Source organism: Limulus polyphemus, unplaced genomic scaffold, assembly GCF_000517525.1.
Source record: "Limulus polyphemus unplaced genomic scaffold, Limulus_polyphemus-2.1.2 Scaffold887, whole genome shotgun sequence".
Classification (NCBI taxonomy): Eukaryota; Metazoa; Arthropoda; class Merostomata; order Xiphosura; family Limulidae; genus Limulus; species Limulus polyphemus.
The window spans coordinates 346,418-368,876 of NW_013666497.1; the positions used below are offsets into that span (position 1 = coordinate 346,418).

Sequence of the window (22,459 nt, forward strand, 5' to 3'; positions counted from 1 at the left end):
GCTCATTCCCATGACATCCATCTTTTGGCCTGTCATGTGCCAGAGTTTATGAATTTGATAGCAGATCATCTTTCTTGACCCCATCTGATTCTTCCAACAGAATGGATGTTACATCAGGAGGTCTTTCAATGGATTTGTTCTCAGTTTGTATTTCCAATGATCAATGCCTTTGCAGCTGATTGGAATGCTCAGCTACAGTTGTTCTAGTCTTCAGTTCCACATAGATACTGTCAGTCAATACGGATGGGATTACATTTGTATGCCTTTCCTCCTGTTTGTCTCTTACCCAGAGTCTTGTCTATGATTTGTTCCACCCCATGTCGGGTTCTCTTGATAGCACCTTTTTAGCCTGCTCAAATATGGTTTCCTCTTCTTTAGTTGCTCCAGGAATGTCCACCATTACCTTTTTGCCTATCCTTGTTGAAACAACCTTGATCCAAAATTCAACACCCGGACATTCAACGACTCAAGCTTCATGCATTGAAGTCATGCGTTCCTTTGCCGACATAGGGGTTTAACTTCTCAAATATCCATTTATTTGACTAAGTCCCTCTGTCGACCTACTATGACAATCTATCAACGGAAATGGACTACATATCGTCATTGGTGTCTTCAGAGAGCCTTCAATCCGCTTCATCCAACAGTCTCCATAGTATCACTATTTTTTATGTGGATTTTTGAGAGAAGTTTGGATTCTTCAACCATTTCATTATATAAAGCACCCTATCTCTTACCTTTCGATATTATAAGTATAGGAAGGTTTTTGATTCTCATATGTTATCTCATCTCTTAAGATCCTTTCATATTCTTCGACCAAATGACCTTTTCTACTGCCTGATTGGGACTTTAGAGTTGTTTTACATGCATTATCATGTCATCCCTTTGAATTTATGGCCTCCTGTTCATTGTATCACCTTTCCCTCAAGGTATATTTTGTATTGTTGTTAGCTTCTGAATGCTGCCATTCTGATTTATTTGCAGTCCATGTTCAGTGGACTCTCTATCATTCCAACCGTGTTTTGCTCTATCCGAAAGCACTCATTGCCAGAGTAGAGAATAAATCCTTTTTTCCTATTCATTTACAGGGCATTTCTCATCTTTACAGTCAATCAGACCCAGATCATTTGTTGTGTCCAGTCAGAGCACTTAGATGTTATGTGGCTCATACAGAACCCTAGGAACCAGCTTGTTATTCATTGGGATCCTGCGGTGTCCTGGGATTTATCACCCATTACATTTTATCCACTCTCAGAGAAGAGGTAAAAGTTGGGGACCCTCCTACCTGGGTCTCTGGAAATTTTCTCAGATGTCGGTAGGAGCAGGACCAACTTACGTGGGATCCGACTTCTAAAACTGGTCCAGATTTGAAGCTTAGCTATCCAGTGGGGGTGTGCTTGGATCCTCTTATGAACACTGTCGGGCCTTAGGTTGTTCATACAGGGGATACACTATCTCCTCGTAAATTAAAACGTGATGCGGTCCCATCTTAGGCTCTTGGTGGAACAGTGTTCCATGTCCTCTCCACAATTTCATGGGTAAGTGGAGTGGCATATTTAATCCCATAAATCCTAGCCTAGAATGTTGTCTTTTGGACTTCTTCAGGTTGATCAGAAGGATTGTCTACTTTAGTGTCGCTTTCTCTCTTTCATAAATCTGGAAGTTAGAAACGCATCGTTCCGTGGCTGCGGGTGGGGATCTTATCACAAAGATATGTATAAATTTGCAGTCCAACTGCCCTGGCCACCAACATGGAATATGAGTACCATGACCCCTTAAATCCACCCCGAGTCTTTGAACCTCAGCTGTGTGGATGGGGCTGGCCCATCATACTTACTTGTGTACTATTCCACCATTTTCACTTTTCAGTAGTTCTGGGTAAAGAGCATACCTGTTCTGGATGTAGTGCGGTTTTCCCCACTTGAGTACCACTTCTCGTGGTACATCTTTGTTCTGTGCAGAGGCAGTGGAGATATGTATGTTTTGGAAGTTATCATTTTCCTAATCTGAAAATATATTTCCAAACACAACTTACCTCCATTGACACTCCCCCCATTCCTCCCCACTAAGAGCCGGTGTTAGCGACCGGGATGGGGTAAGTCTCAAAAACTTGATTATACTGTCTGCATACAGTGTTTATATACAGTACCTGCTCAGAGGGAGTATGAGGGCCAATGTAAAGTTTTGCAAATTAGATATTGTCGAGGGCAGTCGAGTGGGATATAAAAGACTGGAACAAGCGAACACAATGTTTAGATGACAAAGAACAGACGGAAGATGGAGAAATAGCTATAAGTGTCAGCGGAAGTAAGTATCTTTGGAAATACATTTTCAGATTAGGAAAATGATAACTTTTAGGTCCTTGAAATTTGGCTGGAATAAGTTTAAGAAAATTCCTTGAATTTATTCTTTTGATGAATATATGAATCATAAATTTTATAATTTTCTTTCATAATTTCAAGGACAACCTTTCAACACAATGGATACTTAAAGTATAAATTTGTGAGAGCTTTATAATTTTACATGTTACATTTTACCAATAGAAAGGACTACAGTAACAAAAGGAATAAATTTGCATGCAACACATGTATAAATGAAATTCAACCAAAAGAAACAGTCTAAAACAGGTGTTTTCCAACAGAACTTTACAGCATAATGTGAACATTGACCAGTCCATGCAACAAACACCAAATTCCGTCTCACCCTTATTAGGATTCCACTACCATAACTCAAAAAGTTGTTTATATCTAGCATACCAAACATATTAAAAAGAAGTTAAAGATTTTTCTAATGCACTGAAGATGTAGAGAGACATTCATACCCTGATTAGTCCTGATCTTTATGAATAACTGCTTAAGTTTTAAGGGAAGGACTTTGCATGGTTCACAGCTAGGTAAGTCCTGTACATGTAGGATATCTAAGTACAGCAGTATGTGATGTAATTTGAAAACTTGTATGAATAAAGCAACAACTTAAAATTATTTGCATGGTTGTTGTGCTCAAGTTTGAGCAGGTAAGCTTTATGAAAAGCATATGAATACTAATAGATACTATCTAGAATAACGAATAAGTTATTTTGAATAACTGTAATAAGGTTTGATCAATATTTTAACCTCTTGAAAAATCTCTAAGATTGCCACAGGAATAGGTTGAGAGGTGTGTTACCATTCCTACATATTTTTCTTACTTTGGTGTATTACCAATTCTGCATTACAGGAATGAGAATGCAACAGAAAGATTGGAGTCCACTTAAAAATTTAAATGCCAATAGAGAATTCTCGAGGTTGCCACAGGTATCTGCAGAACAAAATATTCCTGGATTAGATATAAAAAACATAAGTCATCAATCTCTGACACCAGTATTTAGAGATGACAACAGGGGACATTCAAATATCAAAACTTGGAATTCATCAACCAAAGTTCAAGAAGAAGAGAAGCCAACTGTTTTGGAACTTGAGAAATCTGTTCAATCTAGTAAGAGGTAATGTAGCTTATGATTTACAGTTTACAATTAATTTTTAACTTTCAAGGACTTCATAATAACAGGTACTTCAAGCAACGCAATGAACTTTTTCTTGGACTAATGAATAATTAAAGCTCTTAGAGTCAATATATAATATTAATGTCAAAAGAGTGATTTGTCATGGGTGTTTCTGTAAAAAGATGTGTGCTTCACATGTTTCCACTTTTCTAAATCAGTTTTTGTTTACTACTATACGTTGTAATTTGTATTTATAAAACTTTGATTTTCTATGCAGTTTTTTAATCTTGCTGAAGTTCTTAAGTCATTTGTTTATTGCAATTTACACCTTTTGTGTAATGAGCCAAACTTAGAATACATTCATTAACTTGAACTTTCAAAGTTGAATGATTGACATACAAGTCTTGTGAAGTATATTTATTATAATGTCAACTTTTCTTTATTAAAGTCAGCTCTAGTGCATTGTAAATTTATTTGCCCTACCTGTATCTTTTCTTTCTATTTTTTAAAACTTACTTTATGGTCTTTTCAAGATATTTGTTGTCTCATACTTAATCTTTAACTTTGGGTAATGGTACGTAGAATAACATATGTTATAGAGTGCAGCTTAGAATTTATGGTTTTCTGTTAATGTATTTTCAGGGGAGAAGGGTTAAAAAAATTAAGTTTTGTATACAATGTGTTTACTCAGTTTGTACTTCCTTACTGCTAGAACATGACTTAATAGACGACTTGCTGTAGACATACAGAAATAGATAATCAGTTCATTTCATTTAACAAAACTACTGAATTTTATGTTGAAAAAATATTTTTCTAGGTTAATATTTGAAAAAGTGAAGGTTCAAAAAAATTATAATGCTAAGGTTTAAGCTCATAATTGGTAGCCACTGAGTAAAGATAAAAAAAAATAAGCATGCTGCTTTTTTTATTGTTTCTGTTCATATTTATAAGAATTTTAACTTGTAGCTATTTCAAACTTATAAGCTTAAAAATAATGAAAACATTTCTCGTTAGTGTTTGACGTGCTGTAAATTAGGTTCAATCAAAGCTGACACATACACTATTATCAAAGTAAGAACATGGTATAATTTTTTTTAAGCTATCCCTTTTTTTTCCTGATTGATAGTTATTAAAGGTTTTGTATGCAGTCATAAACAATGTTGACTGTTTAGCCATATTTCTTCTTATTCATACCTCATGTTTTAATGAGATATTGTGCTTTTTTAAAACTTATCAACAGTTAACATGTGATTTCTGTTACCTGTATTTCCCAAATGTTTAACCACAGTCAGTCTCAGTTGTATACATAACAAGTTATTTAATTGTGAAATAAGTTTCTTCCCTTGTGATGTCTGTAATTAACAAATAGCATATAGATATCATAAAAATAGTTGTTGTATGTGTGTGTGTTATTGCTGGCTGGGTTTTTAACTGCTTAAGGAAACTAATTTGGATCAATTGTATAGCTTTATGTACAAAAACGATTATGAAGGAGTAGGTAAAATTTTAAATTCAGGAATTAGTATTATGAGAATTGTACTATTAACATTTATTGTTGTTACTTATTAAGTTGAACGTGTGGATGGATATTGTTTGCTCACATGCTGTTTATACAAAGGAACACTAAGCGTATTAGTTACTGAACTTACTTTTGTTGGCCCCTTTCACATATTCTGTTATTTGTAGTTCCTACTACTAAAATCAGATCATAGATGCTTACAGTACAGCTGTCTGTGGAGTGAGTACTTTGATTAGTATCACATGAAATAATTGATTAAGTGAAATCATGATTAAATTGATTGTCATGAAAATAATCAACTAGTCAAAACTAATGTTTCTGATTATTAGCGTCGTATGTTTTTTGTTTTTTTTGCCATCTTATGAGAATAATCTGTTAGTTTAATGTAATCATTAATGATCCTGACAATCAATTAGCATATTCCACTAATTGCACAGCTCTAAATATGACTTATGTTTAGAATGTTTGTAATTTAAATTCAATTTCCAAGTCTTTTTTTAAATGAAGAATAATCTTATTCTTTGTTTAAGATACACAAGGTGGACATAAAATCATGCAAGCTCTAAGTATGATATCATAACTAATCTTTGATACAAAGAAAATATTCGGAGCAGGACTTTATTGTAAATCCTTTTACAGTATTTGTGAACTGTATTGTCAAGCAGAATTGATGAAGTATTAGCTGCCCTTAAACACCAAGATTCTTTGAATATCCTTCTTTCCAATCATCTACATTCCCATTAACTCATGTGTGTAAGTTCATGAAACTACATCTGGCCAGCCATATATGACTTCTTCGTTTTAATGTGTCGATGATTAGAGAGTGACTTCAAGCTGTGGTAACGATACTGGTAGCATTTTAATTTTGTCCTTGAACTAGGCTGAAGTGATTAAAGCATTTGATTATGAGACTTAACTGTACTGCGTAAGCTGAAATCTGGGAAATATTGTAGGTTAAATATAGAATAATAATGATATATTTGTTTTGTTGAATTAATACATTTCATCAGAATACAATTAAAACAACAAATTTACGAGTTTTAATCCCCATTATTTTCTTTACCCAACAATAAAAGGTACAAATGCTTTATGGAAATAGGATTTATTTAACCAGTTGTGGTACAGAAAAAGTCTTTTTACGTTGTAAAAAAAAATCTGGGTGAGATCTCAAGAAAAACAATTGAAGGTGTGCTAATGCACCATTTTGTTTCAAGGCTTTATCTGCCTCTGATGGTCAGAGGTCACTAGTGGACATTACAGTAAAGTAGTTATAGATACAAATTTTGTTCCACAAAGTGAAGAGCTGGTATTATTGAAATATATATATACATATGTTTTTATTTTGTTTTTCAGTTATCAGAGTATGCTCATTGTAAATGAACTAATAGTTGTAAGTGCTGTGAGGTACTGTGTTTAATGTTATGTATACAACTTATTTGTGAAAGATCTATTGGCTATGGGGGAGATCTTTTGTCCTAGAACATGTTATTGATCATTAAAGTTTATCCCTGAAAAATGAAAAGAAATATGTGTTTAAAAAAAAATGTTTTGTGTATTTTTTCTATAGAGTTAAAGAAAATTTTACATTTCCTGCGTATGGACCAGAAAGTGTCAAATTTGACGAAAACCTCATTTCTAAAACAACTCCTCCTGTGGAGAAGAAAACAGAGACTGTAAGGATAGAAGATTTACTAAGCCCACCTGGTAGACTTCAGAGACCAAAACACATAGTGATTATTCTTAGAGGACCCCCAGGCTCTGGAAAAACCTATGTAGCTAAGTTAATTAAGGTAAATTTAAATAATTAGCAGCACAATTGCTTTAAAATGTAATTTTTTTTATTTAAATGTGATTCAGTAAAATAATAATACTTATATCATGATCATTATTAATGAACAAAGGAAATAAAGCAACTTGAGACCTGATTATTTTTCACTAAATACTGTTATTATAAAACTTGTCTCATTGGGTGCTTCATTTGTTGTTTATTAGTAGATTTTTATTTACTTGTACATCTTATAATAGCTGAATGTTCATATACAGGTTTCTAGTTTGGTATTTTAACACCTTTTTCTCTCTCTCAAAAAAAAACAAAATTGCCACCTAGTAGCACAGTGGTAAGTCTGTGAGCTTATGACACTACAAATCTGGTTTCGATACACATGGTGGACAGAGCACAGATGGCTCATTGTGTAGCTTTTTGCTTAACAACAAACTCTGAAAAAATTTTGTATTTATATTGAATTATACACAAACCAATTTGTATTGGCACAAGAAATTAACTATTGATAGCAAGATACTAGTTCACTCTTGCTTGCCTGAACTCAACTCTAAAAGAAAATTAGTAAATTTGAATTTGTAACATAATTTAAGGTAATAAGAATTGTACAGGTATGAAGTGTGCTACTTCAGTTTATCTAGACATCAGTTTTAACGAGTCATTCATTAGAAGTATTAAAATATTGTTTTCTCAGTTATATTCCCATGTTCCAACTTTTGCAAATAATAGGACAAGTTAAATTACATAAGAAACATTCATTGGTGTTGTTGAAAAACACACCTTAAATGTTCAAAATGTGTTTTAAGTTCATATTTTAATGAGATATCTAAAGTGAAGTATTAATAAATGCTGTTTACAGTTGTAGCTAGACAGTTTCTTGCTTCGTTTACCACGTGTCTTACGATAGTATCACCTTACCCAGTAGATTTTGTTATATCTGTACTGGTTGCTTGAATATTTATGATTGGTTTTAATAACCAAGAAAAATTGGTAGCAAATGAAAAATAATTACTGTTACACTACAAAATTGTTATATTTTAAATAAAAAAATACATTTTTGGTAAAAAGTTATTGACTTCCTTAAAATGAGAACACTTTACATCTGTTTCATTTTAGGCTTGTATTAAAAGCTGATGCAGAAGAGGTAGTGATACTGCAGGTTGCATGTTCAAAGTGAATACCGTGACTTCTTGCACAATGAAAACAAACTTGTATTCTGTATAACACTTTTGATTACTGAGGTTAAAAGTTTTAGCTGTATCTTAATTTTTAGATCCAAGTTTCAATTAGGCTAGACCTCATTATAAAATCAACATTATGCCTAGTAGGTTTCCAGGTAAGCCTGTTATTTATCATAGGCATAGGTACTTACAATTTTAATATTAGAGTTTAAAATTATAATCTCATTCATTAACTGAATGTCTGTATTGAAGAAGAAATGTTGACTATAATTTTGAATTTACTGTGTCTACTTGTTTTGAATGTGACGAGCTTTTAGTAAAATATAGTCTATTGTACACAAACAATCAGATGTATTACAAAAATATTTTCATACAAGATGAGTCTATGACTTGACATCAGCCTTACTCAGATTCTGACAAGTGAAGAATAAAAATGCTTTTGCCCATCATACAGATTGCATTTGCATAATCTTTAGAACCTTTGAAATTCTTAACTTCAGTTTTTTCAATATTTCTGTATATTTTATCTGGTATTCATTCCTCTTCCATAAACTGTCAGTAACTTGGCCGTGTAGGGTAAAAAGAACAGTTGGTAACTCTGACATCAAATACATAACACCAATGTGAATAGTATTTTGTAAAAGATTGTGGCATGTACATTGGACACCTACTCATGAATATAGGTTTAAACTTACGTGAGACTGTTGGACTTTAAATGTATGTTGCTTTAAGTTGTGTCTATTGCTATAAACCCAGTTGAGTTTTAGGGCTAGGTATGGCCAAGTGATTAGCATATTGGGTCCAGGATCAAAGGATCTAGGGTGTAAGACATAATGCCACTGAAATATGCCCTACAATTTCACAGGTGGGTGCATTATGAAAGTGAGAGTCAGTTCGATTAATCGGGTCAGAGAGCTAGACAAAGCTATTATGGCTGCAGGTGCTGCTGACTGGTTACCTTCCTTTTGGTCAGTAGTTCACAATCAAAGATCTTTACACCTAAAAGAGGTCCCTGGCCTGATCATTTTAGTCCATGTGCACATAAGGTGATGTTCAGGTTGAAAAATTCTTAGTTGAGTTAAAATATAATTTGTTATTATTATTGTGTATTGCATTAAATATTTAAAGCCAAAACCAGTAGGCCCTTAGGTATTAATTTGATGCATTATTTTTCTTATTTATTGTTTAATCATTCTGATTGTGCTTATGTTTCAGACGTATTTCCAGTTGTAGAAAAAAAGAACTTAATGTATTTAAATTTTAAAAGTATATTGAGAAAATGTTATTTTGGATCAGTTTTACATTTCTCTTTACTTAATTAATATTTTTATCTGTTAGAAAATACTTTTCAAAATCAAAAAAATTTTTGGTTTTAAACTTAAGGGCAATGGAACTTTGATGTGCTTCATAATGTAAGGTAACAGTGTGGTTTATAATTTCATCATACGTATTAACAGAAAAAATGTGTCCACACGTGGAATTCTTTTAGTACTTGAAACCTTATAACAATAGTTATCGGCTTAGTTATACTTGCTACTAATTGTGCTTGCTGGTATGGCATGTGATGTTCTTACTGTATGAAACAGGTATTGCTAGATGTGTAAAGAGACACAACATGTTGTTTATTTATGAAAATAAAAAAAATTACTGCTAGCTAAAATAACAAAATGTTTTGCTTCTCAGATTGTACTCATTCTGTCTTCTCTTGTTTTGTAAAGATTACTGTAGGAAAACACTTGTAACTTGGATAATCATCTCTGTCACTGCAGTTATACTGCTGTTAAAAAATGAAGTGTTCTGTTTGAACGTTTTTTCTGGAATATTAATTAATAACATTGTCTTTAAAACATTTTGTTTCAAAATAAAAGAAAACAACAATAATTGATTGCTTCCTTCTGGTCTTTAGGATAAAGAGATTGAGAATGGGGGCTCAGCCCCAAGGATTCTTTGTCTAGATGACTATTTTATGGTCGAAACGGAGAAGCTTGTCAAAGATCCAGATACTGGAAAGCGTATTAGAAAAAAGGTTGGTGTTAAAAAAAATTATTAGAAGAGTGGAAAAAAATAAGATACAAATTAATTAAAAGAGGATTTAGAAATTTGTTTTTATTGTAAGTTAATATTACATTGTGTAATATTATACGAGTGTTTCAGTTTAATGTAGATATTACTATATATTAACTTTTGTGAACAAACATTTAGATAAGTACCTAAAGAAGAGTGTGTACTGACTTTCCAACATAAATAAAGAAATGATATGCTTGCATTTGTGTGTCCGGAATTTTTCCCGCAAATTTCTCAGTCAAACGCTACAAACTCGTATCATAAGAAAGGTTTTTGTCTGAGGAGTCAGGATTGCATTAGGACTTTTCAATTCAGAACCACCTTACCTGTTTTTTGCTTATTCAAACTTTTTAATGCAATGAGTATAGTACAACGACACAATATCGTTGTCATCACGTAATGCCTGGCTTTGATTTCACTTCACTTTTTTTATTTGCAAAGTATTTCTTACCAACAGCACTTAACCACATGTAATTTCTTTAAAAAAAATCATTACACTAAGTACAATTTCTGTGGGCTTTCTGGACTTATTTAGGTCTAAAATATGCATGCGCAGTTCATTAAAAACCATATACTTATCGCTTTCTGACGTTTCTGCATATATTTAGTCAAGTTTGATTTCATTACAACTTTACATTTACTTTACTTTGCAATAATTTATTTAGGTTCATTTCATACACTGCTATAAACACGGCTATATGAGTTTTTTTTTGAGTACTTAAAGTTTTTTTCAAATATATCAGGATTTATCAGCCTAACACATAATGCTTGCAAGAAAGTGTAGCTTAAACGGCATGTGTGAAAATGATAGAATAAGGAAAATTCAAGCGAAGATCATGAAAATTACTGCAAATGTTTTGCAGGTTGTGGCTAGTATATACTATTACCTCTGTCTCATAGCAGTTCTCCTCTGCTGTGTAGACAAAAAGCTTAAAATCTTAAATCATTCAGCCTAATTAGTACTTTTGGAGTGTGAGTCAAGACTTAATTAGTTATGGACACCTTGTGAATGTGGTACCACACTTTTAGTTTTACAGTCTTATTTATATCTGAAGACGAGTCGGTGCTTCTTTTATGTTGTACTTTTTATTCCTAGATATTTGAGGCTAATTTTTAAATTACTAAGCCAAATATTTCTATCCTGATGTGAATATGAAGTGTGTATATACAGACTATAAGTTACAATATTTTGTTGTTTTTCTGTTGATGTTGTATAAAATCTAATATAGAATGACTGAGCATTCACAGAAAAGTTTTACAAAACTAAATAAATAGAAAAAGACGTCAAAGTTAATTTTGATCAATTTATTCACATGCTTAGCTGTTGGTAATTGGTAGGATATATTTTTTTAGAAGTATTTCAGGAGATTATTGATCTAAAGAAGCTTTATGAAGGCTCTTTCAAAATTTGTTCATAATCATTCAATAAATATTTTTAAGTTACATGTTTATTGAATGTAGGAGAGAGTAAATACAAACTTAAATAATAGTCAAACCTGGAATGATCTTATCCTCTGAATTCTGTATCATCATTTGATTTTAATTAATACTGTTTTTAGAACTTTCTCAGTTTTTAAAAGTTCTTTATTGTCAATCAGGTCAGTGATTGTCAAAAGCTGGTTATTAGATTAAATATGTATTTATCATTTTTACTCTGCTTTTTTTGTATTTAAAACAATTCTTTATTTTTGACAGGAATTTGAATATGACTATGAGCCAGAAATGGAAGAAGCATATAGTTTAAGTTTACTTAAATCTTTCAAAAAAACAGTAGATGATAGATTTTTCCCTGTCATCATAGTGGATGCTGTTAACAGTAGGGTAAAGCAGTTTGAAAATTATTGGACCTATGCTAAACAGAAAGGCTTTCAGGTATATAGTTTTACAAATAGTAATAAAAGTTGGATTTGAAAAAATATGGCTGTTTTTGTAATAAAAAATCAAAATATTCATATTTCTGTAGATGATAGGAGAAATAAGATAATTGTGTTTTATCATAATGCTCAAAATTTTGTTAGCTGCTATACACGAAAAACAATGCAAAACTGTGTTTGTTGTAAATGTTAAATAGACTGTATAAGGGGTGGAGATCTTTGTATAAAAATCAGTCATATAAAACATCCAAATTGTGAATAATGATAATTATATTTATAACACCCTGGTCTAACTGCTTAAAGATCATGAAATAATTATCTTAAAAAAAAATTTTTTTTAAATCATTTTCTGGTTCTGACCCACAACTATTTGTAGCTCACTGGTTGTGTTAATATATAACATTTATATAACACATTGGTTTGGAATTAATTCGTAAATTCTTTTCTATTTATGACCTTGCAATTATTTTTAGCACACTGGTTGTGATTATACACCATTTATTTAATGCATTGGTTTGAAATTAATATATATTAATATATATATACAGGTGTATGTAGCAGAGATGGAGTGTATGGATCCTAGCATATGCCACAAAAGAAACATTCACAAACGGTCTCAAGAAGATATTCAAAAGGTATGTTTATACAATCTACACAAAAGTAACATGCTCTGTATAGATCGTATTTTGTTCATATACAGTGTTTCAATCTTTGTATTTAAAAGGTTTCGTAAGGTTCGAATTAGAAAGCTTAAAATGTTTCTGTAACTTTGTATGCTATACATTGGATTTTAATAAATATGTCATGGTTGTCACAATAGATGGTTAGCCACTGGGAATCTACACCTACCAACTACATTCTTGTTGACATCCGATCATTGCTTCAAGATGCTGCTATTACTGAGGTATGTTCAGATACTGCATTTTCTGTGATTTTTATTATTTAGAACAAATCGTATGAAGATTTACTCAGGTTAGTAAAATTCTGATGAATTTTTTATAGAAAGGCATCTTTGTCGACTAAGCTCTTGTCAATGAGCTTCGTAAACCATGTATTATTGTCTAGATAGTATAACTTTGTGATTAGCGTCATTGACCGGGTGTTTTGGGGCAATTAAGCTTAGAATTATCAGAATCAGCTTCACAAGCCATGCATATCTGTCTAATTGTTATTGCAGTAAACTTTTAAAAAACATGAATCTTGTCCATTTAACATGAAAATCCCCAAGCATTTTTACATCGCATCGTAGAAATAACTTACCATATTTTCAAGCAGTTTCATTGAGATATCCTGACTATGTTGATAGTATCATAGAAATGTTCTAGCCATGTGTCTATTTACGCTCGATCGTACAAATATCCTGGTTCTTCTTGCAGGGTATATCATGGAGGTATCCTCTTTATTTTCCTAACCATTATCATAAATTATTAACTTTAGCAAAGCAGTATCAAAGGATATTCCATATATATTTCAAGATGTAGCTTAAAAATATTGTAAGTTCTGTATTTAATTAAGGAATAACATATAAATAACCTTAACTTGTTTTTATAGGTTGAAATGGAAGACTTTGTACCAGAAGAAGAGAATACTAAAAATGAGAACAAGCAAAGAAGTGATGATGATGATGATGAGGAGGAAGACTTACCTGTAAGTAATTTTACAGACTTCTATGTGAAATGTATAGGTCATGCAAAAGAAAATGCGAGATTTTCTGCAGAAAGATTATTAACACATGTTACATTTAATGTAAAATTGATATTTTTAGGTCTTTTAAAATAATATTTTTAAATAGTCAAACTTGTTTATTAGTTTTCTTACCATTATTTTGAGTAATTTAATATTACATTATTTAATGAAAATTAATGAAGTAAAATTTTACAGCCATTTTTCTGATCATCACAAAATGTAAATTATAGTATTTAATTCTGCTCTCATGTAATGAAATAAACAAATGGAAAACATTCTGGCTCTGTCTAGTTGTTATGCTTATAAAGTGGAGTTTTCAACCGTTTAATAGTTTATTTTGTTAGTAAGTCAATCCAACTTAGAAAGGCTTTCATGTTAGTTTTGATTGGCATCTTTTGTTTATTGTTCATTTTGAGTTATGTATCTTTTCATTAAGAGTCATTGGTATTAATGCAAACCATGACCGGATGCCTTAGAGTCAATCACAGGTCTTAAAAAAGCTTGCTTGAATGGTTCACCTAAAGCTTTGGAACATATTATTTACAGTAAACTTCTTTTTAATGTGTATCATTTTCAAGATATCAAAGAATCATACAACTGTATCAAATTTTAAGTTGCTGTACATGTGAAATGTTTAATTATCTTGATCTGATGCATTTCATATATTAATATATTAGCTACAAGTATTAAAAAGAGGCTAAAAATTTAAATATTAATATTTATCACTTGTGTGGGAAAAAGATAAAGTACTAAACACATAGGTCATACTTTAAATACATAATAAGCATGAAAAAATATGTTTAAAAAGTAACATGCTTACTTTATGCCTGTGAACATTCAATTCATACATTCTAAACTAAACTAAATATTTCTTTATCTTGTATATTATAAAATGTTTATCAAACTATCATTTAACAAGGTTACATTGAATGGTATGATACACAGAAGCATTATCCTTGTAAGAGTTTTAAAGTCTGAAAAACATCAGAGTATAAATTAAAATTATATTTTAAGAAGTATTTATTTATTGAACAGATGGCAATTTTTGAAAGCCATAAACTTTGGCTAATTGGTAGGCACCCACTGTAAATTCAACATTTTTTTCCTCAGTGTATGTAACACAGCTTTTAGTGACTTGCTTATTCCTACTGCACACACTAAGGAGCTTATTTTGTATTGTGTATCTGTTGTATGTTCAGAATACTATTGGAGAATAAAGTGTGAGCCTTGATCACTTGTATATTCAGCTCATTTTTAAAATTCTGCAAATAATTGCTAAGACTAAAGGTCTTACAATTTTGAAAGCATGGAATTAAAGCCATTATTTCTTCACCTTGAATAATTTGATATCCTGCTGAGGAACTTGCAAACTTCTAGGGTTGAATCTGGAAGTTTTTAATTATCTTGGAAGACTTCATGTATTATTGATGCATGTTTTCTTTTGATAGTCCAGCTGCTTTCTTCTCAGACAACCAAATTCAAATGCAGCTACAGATAGTGAGATGTATTCTCAATAAATAAATAAGAGACACCAGCTTCAGTGAGTGCCAATCATAGACAGTATTTAATGGCCATTTAACAGCACCATGTGGTATTATGATCTTTTGTAACTGAGGATGCAATTTGTGGTTAATAGTTATAATTAAATTCAGGTTTGTATATGGCTTTTCTCAGCAGGAATTTTGTATGTATTGTTTTATGCAATAAACAGAAAGCATTGAATATAATTGCCTTAGATTAGTTGATGACATTTTGTTAAAGTTAAGCTCATCTTTTATTACAAAGACATGCATGTTTTAACCACAACTATCAGCTCCAGATAGAAGCACCTTGCAGTTGATTCTAATAAGCTCACAAAATACCTGAAAGATGTTTAAAGACAGGCCATCTAATAAAGTTAAGGAACAAAAGAATAAATGATGATTTGAGTAAAAAAAATAAAAAATTCCAAAAGTGTTTACATTTTAAGTACACATTTTCCAGTAATAACTTTCTCATAAATAAGGCTTTACAGCTCATAAATTTTTCTAGATAACTGTAAACAACTTACTGTAAAAACAATATAACTCAACCATTTAGTATACAGTAGCTTTAGAGTAATTTTTGAATTTGTTTTGCAGCTTTTAAATTACAGTTATTGTGAGTACGTAAGGGCTCCATTAGACACATCAAGTTATTTTAACAGGCTGCTTTATGGTTGTGTTTTAAGGGGTTATAGAATAGAATTACATTTTTTTAAGTTAAAAATTAGCATGCTTGAAAGTTGATTATGCATTGCTTATGTATATATAAAGTTGACCTTAGTGCTGTTAATGACACATATGGCTCACTTGTATGTGGTTTAATACATGTTCAAGAGCACTCCAGTATTCCAAATTTAAAATATTCAGTAAAGACTATATAAACTAACCCATCAGTATCCTGTTCAGTTAAATATGTTGCTCATTAATTGAAAAGCTACAAGCACTGTGCATTTTTGTTATGCTTCCATTACCTACATTTGAATATTTTTACTAGTTTTAAAACTACTAATACTTATGAGGTTTATGTATAGACATATATACATACATTTTCTGTGAAAATAAAAATATATTCCCATCTCAACTTAAATGTAATTTGTATCTGAGGTTTTAATATACAATGCAGAGACATCAGTCTGTCAGTTGTTTTTATTGACCATTGTAAGGTCATTGATATATTTATTTTCCATGTATTTTGACAATTAGAAGCTGCCATCATGTTTTATACTGATGATGAAATACAAGTACAGTGTTTGATGAGTAAAAAAATATTTAAAACAAAGTTCAAGCAGCTTGGAAAAGCTCAATTAAAAGTGATTTCATATGATCTTCATGACCAAGACTATATACCTGAACATGAAACATTGATGAATTTTTTTATAGGTTACCTTTTATTTTGTAAACTTAGGTAAACATTTTCCTACTTTTCTTGTACTAAGAAAGAATAGTTGTAACAATTCAGCTGTTTTTTGTTAACTAGTTAACGGTAGTTTTCATAATGTACCCGACTAGTCTGTAAAGAAAAAAAATCATAATATATGTGTCTAATTTTTTTTATTTTCAAGTTCACCTTTCACATTTTTTTTTTTACATGAGCAGTTGTAGCTTTTTGTAATCAATGCCATTCTGTATAGATCAAACTAAGAGTGTAAGTTACTGAACAGTTAACTCTGTCAAATGTTCATCTGTACAATTGGCCTAACTAGACTATTCCAATGTTGCAGAAACTAAAAATCTCAATTGTCGCTGCAAGAACCTTTTTTCATGCTGTTACTTAGCTCATTTTTGTTGATTTGATTGACGTTTCACTTGTTTAATTAATCAGGTTATTTCATTTACATTACCTTGTGAATCATCTAGATAAGATTTGATGACAGAATTGAAAAAAAAATTCACAAAAAAACAAGCTTGAATTTTTTTTCCAGTTTAAAAATACAAGATTCTGCCACTTATCTGTAAACACTATAGAATATATATATATATATATATACAGAGCTACTAGGCCTACCTTTATTAAAGAAAAAGGTTGGGGCTAATAAAATAAATAATTTGAGTAGTTTGTTTTGTTTAAGTGTATTTCCTTTATTATGATTATGGTAAAGGAAAAAATAACTAGTTAATAGTACAGAATATAAGGAGTACATTTTCAAATATGCACACCTAAAATTAATACTTGTTGAAGGATGTTGAGTATTCACTAATAATTATTTTTATACTTGATAATATAAAGGAAATAAAGATATGATTATGTAGACACCTATCACATACCCTTATTTGTGAGTATTGGATCAGATGATCATCACAAACTAATTTTTAAGTGCTGGACATTTTCAAAATCTTTCTAAACATTGACAAGAAGTCCTTAGACAATAACACCTTAGTTTATTAATCCACTGTTTCTGAAGTTACTGCTTTCGATATGAAATCCCGTTTGAACTCCACATCTGTCTTGCTAAAATAATTTATTAAGAACAGTTCATCTCATTAAGAAACAGGTGAGAAGGAGGTAAGTGTACATATTATTTGTATTTTAGTCATTATTGGCGCTGGAGTAATATTCAGAATGTGTCTGCCCCAGTTGTTCCAAAAAATCTGCAATTTGAAATATAAAAATTGACTCTTCAGGGTCTTAAAATGCCACTGTTACAATACTAGGAAAAGTCATAAATGAAATCATAACATAATATTGTTATGTTTTCTAAACACATAAGTGTTGAATAATTTTAGGGACATGAAGAATAATACAAATACTTGACATTTCTCTGGCCATTAAATTCTTCATTGTATGTTTATATTTTGAATTTACTGTATTTTTCTTTGAATACTCATTTGTCGTATTGTAGGTTAATAAAGTTTAATGAAGAAGTTAATGCCCTGAGGCTTGCCGTGTATTTGTTAATTTTCTGAAAAATCTCTACCCTCTGCATTTTCTCTCATGTTTTTTCTGCTAACCCTAAAAGCATGTGTACTTTTTTTTTATATAAGTATTTCACATTACTTTTGTCAGAAAATTATATCGGTGTACCACAATTCATTAGTTATTTAAATATACATTGATGAATTTTGGTATACGATTAGCTTATTAAAAAAAAAAACAGTAACATTCACTAGCTAAAATTTTTGTTTGAAAAAACAAAACGAAAGATCTTTCAGCACTTTTACAGTATCCATCATCTTACACAAGACAAACCACGCCTTAAAAACCATGGTTGATTCGTTCATAATATGTGAAAGTTACTGGATAAAACGGAAACTGATATCCATCACAGAAATGTAATACAAGGACTTATGATTTCAAAAAAACGCGAGGGGCTGATACGTCTTTGAGTTCATCCCACTCCACTGGTTAAGACTTTGTTTTTCTGTGAATATTATTATTAGTTTGTATTTTTTAAGTCACAAAACTCTCCAACCCTAGCGCTTCTAGAAGGTTTTAAAATCACGAAACAAGAAATCTCGGTGGCCCTAGCGCTTTCAAAAAAATATTTAAATCACCAAACTGAACTTCATAACGATAGCGCTTCCAGAAGTTTTTAAAATAGCAAAAGAAGAAACCTGATAACTGTAGCTCATTTTAAAGATCTACCCTTTGAAAGCGCCAGAGTTAACAGATTTCTTTTGTGACTTATCTACTTTTCATCAGTGAAAGCAGAATATCTATAATCATTTCATTCTTACGCTGAGCGCCAATAATTTAGTGTTTAAATTAATTTGGCTTTCTATATTGTATGATTCTAGTAATAAACTAAGATAATTCAGGAGTTTTTATATCGTGTCTGACTAAACCTCTCTTCACCAGGTTTTGTCATCTCTTCTTCTAGACTATTGATGCCGAAAATTCGTTAGTTTTTAAGAAATAAAAATTTTTAGCAAGCGAATGTTACTGTTTTTCGACAAACTTTAGGCCTAAGTGTTCCTTCACTACTATTAATAGTTAATTTCTCAGAGTACTATAAGTGTTTGTTAGTTTTTAGGCGTTAAAGTAAGACGTGTACTTGTGAGTTTTGGGTTGATAATTTTAAACCAATTTTTGGGACTTTAATGCAGGTTCATGTGCCAAGCCGCTGGGAAAAAATGGAATCCACTGAAGAAAAGCTAGGTAAGATATTAAAGAATAATTTTAAGAAAGTGCAAAAGAAATTTAATTTTTTGTTTGTTTGTTTGGACGTGTGTCTCAGATTTAGGTTCGCAACTTTTGAATAATAAGCTATTGATTATGGAGATGAAACGATGATCCCCTGTATAATTTCACTCTAAATAAAAAAACAAGCGAGTCGTTTTGGATTTCATTCCAGTGAGTTTTTATTGTTGTTGTTTCGTATGTAATTAATTATATTAAATATGTATATGTTAATATACATTTAGACTTTTACACTTGTAATTAGGTGTATGTTTTACATCTTATTTAAGACTTAATAAAAAATGTGAAATACACGCTAATAAGTTGAAACGTAAGTTTGACATTTTCCAATTATAATTTAAGGCAACTTTGAAGTTACTCCTAAGCCTAAGTTTCCGTTTACCGCCTCTTGCAAATTTCTTTGTGGCATTAAATATTACTTATTTGCTATGGATAAATTATACAGTGGCTTATTATTTGTTAATATTTTTTAGATAACGATTTTTGTGTAAAAAATGTTTGATAAATAATGGTGGTGGAAACTTTTTTTTTAAATCGTAGTCTTGCTTGTATTTATTTATTAAATAGATAGAAAATATTGTAGTTTTGAGAATGGCAATAATAAAAATAATTTCTTGAACCTCGAATAATGTCTTATTAAAGTATAGCGAAATAAATATATAACTTAAGTATTTATTTATACATTAGCACCGAGAATATGTGTTAAGCCACTCATTCCGTTCATTCTTCAGATACAACTGTATACATCAATATTTTACTAAACTTTTGGTTTTTAGTAAAAACAAATGTGTGTTTTAGGTGATATAATTTAGCTTAAAAACACATTATCTTATTAGATTGCTAAAAATATTACCTTCAGTTAAAAACATGATCTTATTAGATCGCTAAAATATTACTTTTTACGTTTAATTGCACTTTTTGATATGTTCGAGTTTTCGCCTTTTACAACGGCGTTCACAAATAAGCAATAAAACTGTATATTTCAAATGTCCGATGCGTTTCGGTGTGGAGAATTTTAATAAGCTTTGGGGGCATTACTTTAAAAGTATTGATATTACAGAGCATTGATCCGATGTGAGTTAATGGTTAGCGGTCCCGTATTGTGACTTCGGAATTCATGGTTTGCGTCCCGTTAGAGTAGATTGTAGTGGACATTAATTGTGTTATATTGAAGATTAAATATCGGAACAGGGTTTATTGCAGCGTTTGTTTGTTTCAAAGCACAGTATAGAAAATAAAATTGGACAGATTGATATGTTATATGATTTCCATAAACGTTTATGATGAATAATAAATTAAGAAAAATGCAATTGTGTGTTATAAAACCATCATTGTGCTGTGAGTATCACTAAGTGTTAATACAACGTTTCTTTTATACAGATGTGAACATTTTAGGCAACTGTTCTAAATTTCATAATGACTTAAACTAGACTGATTTTATTGATATTTTTTCCTGACACAAAAACTGACGTTTTTTGGCACAATGAAGGGTAAACTCTATTAGTAGCCGGCTAGTTTCGTTAAGACAGTTACCATCACCAGTGTTGTGTTACCGGAACTAGTCGACTGTAACTAACAATAAAGAGATTACCTTTCATTGTGCTAAAAATCGTCGGTTTGTGTTTTTTACTCTTAGTGTATTAGCACAACGTGCCTGAAAAGAAATTGTAATGTGTAATGATGTTATGTGAAGCTTTATGTATCTGACACTTGTATTGTTACTTAGGTATATCACATATATATTGCTCTTATTGATTTTCATTTCATTGATTAAGTTAGAAAATAGTTTCAAAAACAACCAGTCCATTTAAGATTGTTTATGTAATCTGAACATTACAAAATCATTTATCATGTATGATGTTTCAAAGTTTTTTATTTCACTATATTGCTGATAGATGGCGGTAGGGTTACATCTTAAATGACGGACGTTTCTTTTTTAATAATCATCTCGAGTATATTTCTTTAATTACACAATTTATACTTATTAAATCTGTTTTGTCGAAAATATTGGACATTATGTATCACATTTTTTTAACAGTTCCCTTAAAAAAAATCGGTGCTTCGTGTTGTTGGAACTTTTAATGAAATATCTTCATCTAATTCAAGTGAAACATGAACTGAAAGATGTAAACTGTATCTTCGAGGTAATTCTTACCAGTACTTGTTTCAGTAATTTCGACAGAGTAAGAGTGAAATAAATAGGTAATTTGACTTGTTTTTTTTTTTTTTGAATTTGTTCTTTTATAAACATTAGGTTACAAATGATTATATTACATATTCAGAAGAGGAGGGGTCGTGAGAGCCAAGAACAATCAACAGTGGACTTATTTTGGCTCTTAAGATTTTAGGAGTATTGTACACGATTTTTATAGAATATTGTTTTTTCTTAAGTTCAGTGTTTAAGAGAAAACCGTGAAAGTATTGTGTTCTCTGTTCCCTTTAATACCAACATTTTCAATACTGATAGTGTGGCGGAATGTTACTTTGAAACTAGGTTAATGTTGAGAAATATAGTTTCAGGTGATAGTATTTCTCCCTGATAAAAGAAACTTTGCTTGTTCATGATTGTTAGGTACGAATGCTACCATTGTTCTAATAGTTATTTCAAACATTCTGAGCTGTGTATTGGATTGCATACGGACAAAATTTTAGTTATTATACACGTAATTCGCATTCCAACTTTCAATGCATGTTTCAAGTTTCCAATGCATTGTTGGTGTTTTTTAATGCAGGTGGCTCAGCGGTAAGTCTGAGGACTTACGACGATGGAAATCTGATTTCGATACCCGCGGTAGACAGAGAACAGATAGACCAATTGTGTAGCTTTATGGTTAACAACAAAAATACATTCGACGGGGAATCGTCTGTAGGAACTAGAAATTTGTTTTTGTGTTTGCGTTTTCATCTTGAAAAGTTGTATCATGATGTCACTGAGTTTTGGTCATGTTATTCGTGTGAGCATTGTAATTTCAATATTACATATAGAATTATTTTATTCAGACTGGTTTTATAGCATTGTGTTTAAATACATCTACGTATTGTTGTTTGTTTGTTTGTTATGAATTTCGCGCAAAGGTACGCGAGGGCTATCTGCGCTAGCCGCCACTAATTTAGTAGTGTAAGATTAGAGGGAAGGTAGCTAGTCATCATCACCCACCGCCAACTCTTGGTCTAATCTTTTACTAACGAATAGAGGGAATGACCGACACATTAAAA

The 22,459-nt window shown here is 31.1% G+C and overlaps 1 protein-coding gene across 2 annotated transcripts in view; it reads left to right on the forward strand.

Moving 5' to 3' along the window:
- Nucleotides 1-22,459, forward strand: part of LOC106461050 (YLP motif-containing protein 1-like) — a 65,993-nt gene that overhangs the window by 27,181 nt on the left and 16,353 nt on the right. For both annotated transcript variants that reach the window (XM_013920835.2, XM_022387875.1), the window contains exons 11-18: nt 3,214-3,478; nt 6,565-6,787; nt 9,865-9,984; nt 11,718-11,894; nt 12,445-12,531; nt 12,717-12,800; nt 13,448-13,543; nt 19,150-19,201. In XM_013920835.2, coding sequence (XP_013776289.2) covers nt 3,214-3,478; nt 6,565-6,787; nt 9,865-9,984; nt 11,718-11,894; nt 12,445-12,531; nt 12,717-12,800; nt 13,448-13,543; nt 19,150-19,201 — 1,104 coding nt within the window. The remainder of the gene's footprint in view (nt 1-3,213; nt 3,479-6,564; nt 6,788-9,864; nt 9,985-11,717; nt 11,895-12,444; nt 12,532-12,716; nt 12,801-13,447; nt 13,544-19,149; nt 19,202-22,459) is intronic.